We start from the raw sequence: 10,048 nt of genomic DNA, 5'->3' as shown, positions 1-10,048 counted from the left end.
AACCCTGGGCACAGCTTTGGAAAGAGAAGGCTGGTCCTGTTTGTGGAAGAAAGGAAGCGGACGGGAGGGGGAATTCTCATGTGGGGGCACATCAGGCCTGTGGGCAAGGAAGAGTGGAGTCAGAAAGAAAAGAACAACCAAACAAGGACACACACACACACACACACACTGTCAGTTGGGTCGCAAGATTCCGTTGGATGATGGGATCTCTTTCTCCTCTTCTCCCTCCTTCTTTCTTCTTCTTCCTCTCTCGTTTTCTTCTTCCTTTTATACTTCCTCTTCCTCCTCCTTTCTTCTTCCCTCGTCCTCTTCTTCCTCTTCCTCTTCTTCCTCTTGATCTTCCTTTTCTTCTCCTCTTTCTCTTCCTCTCTTCTTCCTCCTCCTCCTCCTCCTTCTCTGCTTCTTCCTTTCTTCTCTTCATCCTCCTTTTCTTCTTCACATTTATTTCTTCTCTTCCTCTTCTCCTCCTCTTTGGGAGAGGAGAAGAAGAACCTCCCTTCCTCCCCGCTTCCTTGTCCCCTGGGTTAGCCAGCGCAACGCCTCGGGGGCCACTTACCTCCAGTGCCTGCCTGAGTCCCTCCAGGGCGGGGGGGCTCCTCTCCTCCCCCCCCCAATAAACCAAAAAACAAGCGAGCCCTCTCCCTCCCCTTCCAATTAAACCCGAGGGCTGGAGGAGGAGGAGGAGGAGGAGGCGGGAGGCTCTGTCACCTGTGGGTGAAGGCTCCTGGAGGGCTCTTCCCTGGGGACTCCGGGGACTCCCTCCGCCATTCCCTGGCCAGCTGCCTTCTCCCCAGGAGGCCTTGACCGTCCCTGCCCCCGACACTCACTTCCCTCACTCACACACACACGCACAGCCTTGGCTTTTGCCAGTTCCCCCTGTTGCTCTGCCCCGCCGGGCCACCGGAGGAGTGGGCACCTCCTCCTGCAGGGTCTCTTCCCGGACACAGATCCCCCTCCCTCCTCCTCCTCCTTCTAACCCTGGATAGTCCTGGCCGCAGGAGGACAAGGCACGGCCAAATCTCCCCAAACAGGGAAGACAGGACCAAAGACGCATCGATGCTTCTCAGTCCTGCTCGAAAACGAAGGAACGTTTTGGGATGTCTCCTGGACCGAAGGCGTGGAATGGAGGAACGCGTCCTGCGAAAGGAGGCGTCGGGTCTCCCTTTCCATCCCCTCTCCCCCCTTTCCTTCTCTCTCCCCCCCCCCCAAAAAAACCCAACCATCCCTCCATCGCCAGCCCTTCCGAGGCTCTCCTGGCTTCTGCCCCGCCGTCCGGGGGCACCTTGACCCGCGCAGCGGCCCTGCTCCTCCTTTGAGAGCCCCTGGGGATGCTCTCCGGATGGAGGGGCGGGTGGCCTTCTCCTTCTCTTTCTGGGGAGAGAAGGGGTGCCTTCCCCCCTCCTTCCCAATCCCTTGCCTTTGAACCACGGCGTGCTGCTCTGCCTCCTGGGTGAGCTTCCTGGCAGCACCTGGAAAGACGGAAGCCCAGAGGGAAGCCTAGGCTCTCCTCCCTCCTCCCTTCCCAAGAGGGACCAGGGGTTGGATCCCAAAGTGTGGGGCTGACCATATCCCAAAATGTGTGGGGAAATAAGACTCTCCCCAAAGAAAGCTATCCTCGAGCGCCCTCCTTGGACCCAATGGTCGCCGAACGAAAGCTTTGGGGAGGTTGGTGGTCTTTTGCCAGGAGCAGCAGAGAGGTCCTCCTTTTGCAGGACGCGTCCTCCATCTAGGAGTATTCCAAAATGTCCTCCCTTTGGAGCGTAGCTGGGAGGAAGCAGGCGTTTCTCTTGACCGCTTCGCAGTTTTGCTTTTCTTTTCTGGAAGAGGCCAGGAAGAGGAGGACCCTTCTGGCCCCCCTGAAGCGGTGGGCTCCGAAGTCTGGAGCTTGGGGAGGGGAGACTGGAAGGGGAAGCCCACCCTCCAGCCCCTGCTCCTTGCAAGGCACCCAGGGCTCGAAGCCAGGGGCCTGGGAACAGCTCGCCTTCCCTCCCCGCCAATTGAGGCAACCCCGACCCTTTCGCCCTTGGCTAAGCACCCCTCCGTCCTAACGAAAGAAGCCAGCCATGAAGAGGAGCACCTTGGCCAGCATCGCAGGAAGGAGGCGGAAAACGCCACTGGGGCCTGGGAACCACAGCAGGAGGCCCTGGCAGCTCTCCCCCGCTCCTTTCGGCCTACACAGCAGGGACCAATCTTCCTCCCCTTCAAAGAGACAGGATTCATCACTAGAACGGATCTCCGGGGTACAAGAGAACAAGACCCCGACGAAGAAACCGGTGAGGAGGAAGAGGAGGGTCCGGAGGAGATAACGCCCCCGTTTCCTTCTACCATCCCTTCTCTGCCCTTCTGTGCTCCCAGGCTAGAAATGGTCAAGTGGATGAAGAGGAAGAGAAGAAGGCAAGGCAGGAGGTGGACATGGTTCACAAGTGGACCTCTCTTCTGTCATGACCTTTAACGTATTTAACCCCTAACGCCTTATTTTTATATATATTATCATATATATATTACATTATATATTATTATCTTTATTATATACTAATCACACAAGAGAGAGAGATTACATATACACATATGCCTATACATTCATGTATAATATATAATATATAATTTACCATTTATACGTTATATACAGTACACACACACACACCACATATATATTATATTTACCATATTTACACATAAATCCTATATACACCAAATATAACTAATATATAATTTAAACATATATATTGTACATAAAATATATAATTTACCTATATATATATACACACACATGTATACACACACACATATATACATGTCTCTCTCTCTATATATATATAATTTATAATATATAATTTACCATATATATATATAGTAAATTATACATTATGAATTAGAGAGAGGGGGTATATATAGGTGTATATATGTGTGTGTATATAGGTCTATAGGTCTATATCAGCTGCTCCAGTGTGACGCTGTGTCTGGGGCAGTGCTGCCTTTCCCTGGCACGCGCCCAGAGCTGCCCGGGTCCCCTTCTCTCGGGCGCCGCTGATTGGCTGCAGGGCGACTCCTGCCTCCGCTTCCCGCGCCCTCATTGGCTGAGACGCGCAGCCAGAGGTACTTCAAAGCAGGCGCTGGCGGCACTTAGGCTGAGTTTGGCCGCCCCCAGCCCCGAGGAGGAGCCACTTCTGCAGGCGCTGCTGCTGCTGCTTCGGGCGGGCGGCGGGTCTGTCTGCGCCCAAGGCAGGGAGCCTCCCTTCCCAGCTCTGCGCCCGGACTCGGCTATGGCTACGTCTATCCTCGGGGTAAGCCTGCCGCGGGGGATTGCCTTGCAGCCTCGCCTAAGGGCCACCCAAACTGTTGCTGCAGCTTCAAGAAGGGGCTTTGGGTTTGTTTGTGGGGGACGAGAAAAGCCTCCCTTCTGCATATGATCCGCTCCCCCGATTTCGTTCCTACTAGTTTGGTTTCTCCTAGTACTAAATCCCCCTCTTTCTTTCTCTCTCCTTTCCCCCGCTTTTGGGTCGCATTTCCTACGCCTTTCGTAGCCTCCCCGGTTTTGCATGAGGGCCCTCAGTCAGGCGTCCTGCAGGTTCCCCTCCCTTCCCCTCCAGCGCTTGGGATGGACAGCGCCTCCTTTTCCTTTCGATCCCCCCTCCCAAAAAAACACTTTTGCCCCCAGGGATCTCTGGGGCTTTTAAACACCAGTTGGACCCAGCACTAGGGAAAGAAGGCAGGCAGGCAGGCAGGCAGGCAGCGGTGGTAATCGTAGCCTTGTGTTTGTTTGTTAAGACAGATGAAAGCGTGGGGTTCGCTGTGCGTGGTGTTGTCTCTGCTTGTACTGTGGGTGCAGTTTAGGGCTCTCTTGGTTTACAGTCTGTCTCCGTTTGCAGCGTTTCTCCTGAACAGGAGTGAGACCCTTGAGAAGAAGGGTCAGGGCTGGAGTCCTCAAACTGGGTCTAACTCTCAGGAGGTCAAACTGAACGGAAGTTTTTTTCCCTTCCCTTTCTTTTCTTTTTCTCTTTCTTTCCTTTTTCCAGTCCTCTTCTTCCTATGCTTTCCTCCTTCCTTCCTTTCCCTTCTTTCCTCCTTCCTTCCTTTCCCTTCTTCTCGTCTTTCCCTTCCTCTTTCAGTTTCTTTCCTTTCCTCTTCTTCCTTTCCTTTCTTTTTCTTGCCTTTCATCTCTTCCTTTTCCTTTCGTTCTTTTCCTTCTTTCTTTCTTTCTCTTTCTTTTTTCTCTCTTCATTCCTGTACTTTCCTTCCTGCCTTTTCTTTTCCTTTCCTCTCCTCCTTCCTGTCCTTTCCTTTCCTCTTTCCTTACCTCTCCACTTTCCTTTCCTCCTCTTCTTCCTGTCCTTTCCTTTCTTCTCATATTTCCTTTCCTTTTCCCTCGTAACTTTTGCCCTGGGTGCCCTGTTCTGGGGGTGCTGATGCCGATACCTTCGAGGTGCTGATGCTGACGTCTCCCTTTTTGTCTCTCCCCCCCCCCCCCCCCCCCCCCCCCCCCCCACAAACCCCAGGAAGAGCCACGCTTTGGGACGACGCCGCTGGCCATGCTGGCCGCCACCTGCAACAAGATCGGCAACACCAGCCCCCTGACCACTCTGCCGGAGTCCAGCGCCTTCGCCAAGGGCAGCTTCCACCCGTGGAAGCGCTCCGCCTCCAGCTGCAACCTGGGCTCCGGACTCTCCGGCTTCACCGTGGCCGCCGCCGCCGCCGCCGCCTCGGGACGGGGCTCGGGCGGACTGGGCGGAGGGGGCGGCGGCGGAGGGGCCGGCGGCGGCGGCAGCGGGGCGGCCAACAGCGCCTTCTGCTTAGCCTCCACCTCTCCCACCTCCTCGGCCTTCAGCAGCGACTACGGGGGGCTGTTTTCCGCCTCGGCGCAGGAGCCCGGCGGGGGCCAGTCGGCCTTCATCTCCAAGGTGCACCCTTCGGCGGCGGCGGAGAGCCTGTACCCGCGGGTGGGGATGGCCCACCCCTACGAGTCCTGGTACAAGACGGGCTTCCACTCCACGCTGCACTCGGGCGAGGTGGGCGGCGGCGGGGCCGGCTCGGCGGCCTCCTCCTGGTGGGACGTCCACGCGGGGCCGGGCTCCTGGCTGGAGGTGCAGGGGCCCCAGGGCTCGCTCCACTCGGGGGCCGGCGCCCCGCCCCAGACCTCGCTCCACTCCCAGCTGGGCGCCTACAACGACTTCGGCTCCTTGACCCACTCGGCCTTCAGCTCCACGGGGCTGGGCTCCTCGGCCGCCTCGCACCTCCTCTCCACCGGGCAGCACTTGCTCGGACAGGAGGGCTTCAAGCCCGTCCTGCCCGGCGCTTACTCGGACTCCAGCGCCGCCGTCAGCGCCATGATCTCCGGGGCGGCGGCGGCAGCGGCGGCGGTGGCTGCGGCCGGAGGCGCCGGGGGCGGCTCTTCCTCGTCCTCCTCTTCGCGCTCCGCCCGGCGCTACTCCGGGAGGGCCACCTGCGACTGCCCCAACTGCCAAGAGGCCGAGCGGCTGGGTCCGGCCGGGGCGAGCCTCCGGCGCAAAGGGCTGCACAGCTGCCACATCCCCGGCTGCGGGAAGGTCTACGGGAAGACCTCGCACCTGAAGGCCCACCTGCGCTGGCACACCGGGGAGCGGCCCTTCGTCTGCAACTGGCTCTTCTGCGGGAAGCGCTTCACCCGCTCCGACGAGCTCCAGCGGCACCTGCGGACTCACACCGGCGAGAAGCGCTTCGCCTGCCCGGTTTGCAACAAGCGCTTCATGCGGAGCGACCACCTGAGCAAACACATCAAGACCCACAACGGAGGAGGAGGCGGCGGCCCGGGCGGCGGAGGGAAGAAGGGCAGCGACAGCGACACCGACGCCAGCAACCTGGAGACCCCTCGCTCCGAGTCGCCCGACCTGGTCCTCCACGAAGGGCGAGGAGGAGGAGGAGGGAAGGACTCCGCCGCCGGAGACCCCTGAAGCCACGCGGGACTCCGAGGCGGGGAAGAAAGGAATTTGGGCGGGAAAAGAGCGCGCCAAAAAGAGACCCCCCAAAAGGGCGCCAAAGGGGGGAGGCTAATTAAGCAGGCATTGGTTTAATTCTTTTTTAAAAAGAAAGAATGAAAAGTTCAACCCCAGCAGAAGAAACAGAAGCAGCACCGCCACTTTTGAGCCCGCTTTGCCCTTTCCCCCTCTTTTGCTCTTAAATGTTTTTTAAAAGGGGTGGGTAAGAAGGGGAAAATAGAGTGGACGGAAAAGTGACCCCCCCCCCCCCAAAAAGACTGTGGTTGGAAAGACTGAGGCGAGGCAACGCTATGAAAAGCATTAGCCCCCTTCCCCTTCTTCAAAGCTCCTCCTCAAACGCGTTTGGTGAAAAGGGAGAAAAGAGGCTGAGATGAGACCTCACAAGAGACACACACAGAGACAGGCACGCGACACAACGGACTGGCTGGCTGGCTCTCCAATAATAATAATAATAACAGTAATAATATTAATAATAATAATAATAAAGGCAGACTGGAGGCAACAAACTCTCCCGACACACAACCCGCCACCCAGGACCCAGAGGCAGCCCTTTGGAAATTGGATTCTTATAAGTATAAAAGCAGACTACAGTCTTTGACCAGACCCTTTTTTTATACTTAATGTTGAAGTAGGGGGGAAAGGGCAAAAACGTCCTTTTCGTTCGCACTCCTAAACACAGACACACACAAACACACACATTGAGAGAGTCGCAAGGTGAGAAGACTAAACTGGGAAACGTCCGAGAGATACTTTCTCTCTGCAATTCATCAAATATATACATGTATAAATAGGGATCCAAACCACATACACAAAGAGAGAGAGAGGATGGTGTTCTCCTCTTCTTTTTTTAATCCTCCTTGTAAATGTCAATTCCGATATCTTTGTTTTTGTTTTCCTTTCGGGGGTGAATTCCTGAAATTCAGGGGAGCTTTGGTTTTGTTTTGTTTTGATTTGGTTTTTTTAAAAATATATATATATATTATTATTATTATTATTATTATTATTATTATTATTTCTGATGCACTTTGTGGAGGTCGGTATATATGTAAAAGATATTTAAAAAAACGTTGAGTTAAAAAAGATTTCACTCACACCAGTAAGTTAAGGTTGCTTAAAGAATTTAAATGCGTTTATCTGTATTTGGAAGAAGACAACAACAAAAAAAGTTGACATAATATTTTCATTTTTGGTATTATTAAAGGACTCTGAGTAACGCACTCTGGGGTTTCATTTTCCCCTTCACCCCATCCGACTAGGTCGTTTTTAAATAATAATTATTATTGCAATCTTGGATTATATCTCTTAACCCGCTTGGTGTTTTTATTTCTATTTATATATTTCATTTATATGCCGCCTTTCTCCCCAAGGGACCCAAGGCGGCTCACAGATTGAAAACGCAGGTCAGATACGAACGTTTGTATTAGATACAAACATGAAGGCTGGGGTTTGAGATCACAGTTTCCAGGGATCATGTTTCATTATACTGTGTAGGATGCACTCCTGAGGAATCATAACCGGCATTAGTTACTATAAATGCAATTACTGTCGAATTAAAATAATTTAATCAGTCAATCTTCCAAGACAAAGGGAACCAAAAATATCTAAATAAGCCCCAACTCTGTTAAGGTTGCAATTCACATCCTAGTGGAAAGTCAGTGGCAAAAGTCCCATTACTTTGAATGGACAGAGTCGGAGGCAGACCTTTCTTTAAAATGCCACTTTCTCTCTTGGTAAAAGGACCGACGTTCCTTTAATTAAAAAAAAAATCCGAATATTTTAAAATGTTTTTAAAAGTCGATTTAAAGTGAATTCCAGGTTGTTGTTTTTTTTAAAAGGTTTATGTTTCTTAAATGTTTCTGAAGCTAGGTCTTGAAGAAGGTTAGAGGAAAGTCGGCCCTGGGGGAATGAAGCGCTAGAGTCAATCCTCCGGAAAAGACATTTCATGCCTAAATGAAAACCTTGTTAAATGTTATTAATTTTGACTTGGAGCACACCGCCGCCTCCCCCCTGTGCCTTGTATTCCCTTATTAGAGATTCATGTCTTATCAAATATCTAATTAATCTCCTAGACATCATTTGTTCTGGCCAACTTTATCTCAGCTGGTCCGCGGGGAAAACCCTCGGAGTACATATATACATATCTCCTCCGCGACAAAGCCTTCCCTTGAAGATCCTTTTAATTGTCCAAATTAACTGCGCCGCATTTGCATGTCAAACGGGGGAGAGAAGGGCCAGGCGAGATAAAACGTAAACGGTTTTTAAAGAAGGCTTTCCCGAAAATAAGCACTTGGTTTGATAACTGCGCCTTCCCTTTTCAAAAGGGAGTCGGTCCTATGCAAATAGTGGATTGGAAACGCTTAGGTTTCACACAAAAAAAACCCCCCACCAACCCCCCAAATGCAGTCAAATGCTCCTCGCTTGTTATTTGAATATCTCAGTGGCTCTGCTATTGAAAAGGTTCAAGGATGCTCTCTGACTTCTTTGTGATTACGCAGCGCAGCGTCTTATTCTTGAAGGCAAAAAAAGGGGGGACTCCGGAATAATTAAAAAGCCTGGGATAAGGCCTGGGAACACATTTGGGACAGGAATCTCATTTAGGACGGCTCTCCTTTCAACAGCAAAATAAATAAATAAATATATAGAAGGCGCTGCGGTTAAATTGAGCAGAAGGCAATTATTGAAATGAAAATGGTTTCCCCTCCCTTTTGTCTCCTGGCCACCAACTTAACAGCCACAGTCCGTCCTTTTCCCTTCCCCCCCCCCCCGGAAAACAAAATAAAAAGAGGAGGAAATCGCTGCCATCGTCTCTCCCCCGCCTTTAATTGCGCTACTTTTAAGGGCTGAAAGAGAGAAGAGAAGAAGGGAAGGGAAGGCAAGGAGGGGGAGAGTCAATTTAGACCGGCAGCATTGCAGCCCGAAAGGCTCCAAAAGCATATTTTAAATCTTTCTTTTTTAAAAACAAAGTTTGATCTATCCTCCTTCCTATAACCCTGGAAAAGGGGATTGTGCTGCCAGTCAAGCGGAGGGAGGGAGGGAGCCTCGGAATAAAAAACATCTGTTGTGTCTACTAATACTACTACTACAGTACTAGCAAGACTCGGGTTTGGAGTCCACAATTTTGTGCTTAAAATGCGGCCGCGGAGACGTTTGTTTTTTTCAGGGCAGTACACGTACAAGAAAGAGAACCAAAGGCGCGAGTTGGGAGAGGATTTTGGGGTTTTGATTCTGGGAGGAAAGAGAAGGAACAATGTTGAGTCTGATTCCTTCCTTCCTTCCTTCCTCCCTCCCTCCCTTCCTTCCTTCTTTGGTGGTGGTCTTTTGCTTCAGTCTTTGGAGAGGCTCCTTTTCCCCTTCCTCCCCTGGGCTCTGTTTTCTCCTCTCGCCGCCTTCCGTACTCGGTGTAAAAGTGTGAGTAAATGTGACACGGGTGGAGTGGGTGAGCATCCCCCCACACACACAGCCCCCCTTTCCCTCTCAGTCTAATCTGGGTCTGGTTCTGTGTGAGGGGTGTTTGGGTCGGAGGTTTGGAAGGGGAGACTAGGATACGCAAATGTTGCAAAGTCAAGAGTGCTTTTAGGAGGGACAGGATGCGCCTCTACGCTTCTTCTTCTTCCTCGTCGTCGTCCTCCTCTCTGAAGCCTTGTTGTTGTTGTTGTTGTTGCTGCTGCTGTTGCTGTTGTTGTTGTGAGGAATGCGTCCTCCTGGCTGGGTGTTGGGTAGAAGTCAGCCCTTTTCTGTTGTTTGGGGTGTGTAATAAAAAAAACCCAGATCAAAGGGCTCTCTGTCTCTCTGTCTCCCCTCGAGGTCCAGTTTTCTGCCAGCCCCGGGTGACCATTCTTCAGCTCAGTGATCAAGGACCGCCTTTGCAAGGCCCCGCTGCCCCCGAGGGTCAGGAAACGTCCATCATTCCCAGGCTCCCCAGGAAGGAAGCCAAAGGGAAGGAGGAGGAGGAGGAGAGACTTCAGCCTCTTTTCCAGGGACCCGGTTGACTGCCTTTGGGACTCCAGAAGCAGAGAGGGAGGCTTCCTTCCTAAGCAGGGCGTCCTCCTTTTCCAGGGCATGCCCTCCATTTCAGC

General features: G+C 52.3%; 1 protein-coding gene across 1 annotated transcript; it reads left to right on the top strand.

Moving 5' to 3' along the window:
* The first annotated feature begins 3,150 nt into the window (after window positions 1–3,150).
* On the top strand, window positions 3,151–6,103 carry SP9 (Sp9 transcription factor). The gene is made up of 2 exons (XM_042444852.1): window positions 3,151–3,284; window positions 4,497–6,103. The coding sequence occupies exons 1-2, from the start codon at window positions 3,264–3,266 to the stop codon at window positions 5,925–5,927; spliced, it is 1,452 nt and encodes a 483-aa protein (XP_042300786.1). The 5' UTR covers window positions 3,151–3,263; the 3' UTR covers window positions 5,928–6,103.
* The last annotated feature ends 3,945 nt before the right edge of the window (window positions 6,104–10,048 follow it).

This window comes from Sceloporus undulatus, chromosome 1, assembly GCF_019175285.1.
Source record: "Sceloporus undulatus isolate JIND9_A2432 ecotype Alabama chromosome 1, SceUnd_v1.1, whole genome shotgun sequence".
Lineage (NCBI taxonomy): Eukaryota > Metazoa > Chordata > Lepidosauria > Squamata > Phrynosomatidae > Sceloporus > Sceloporus undulatus.
Note: the sequence above shows the minus strand (reverse complement) of the source record. Positions and strands in the feature narration are given on the sequence as shown.

Coding starts and splice junctions, on each gene's coding strand:
- SP9 (XM_042444852.1), top strand. CDS start 3,264: ATGGCTACGTCTATCCTCGGG. Junction 3,285..4,496: donor TGGCTACGTCTATCCTCGGG/GTAAGCCTGCCG, acceptor CACAAACCCCAG/GAAGAGCCACGCTTTGGGAC.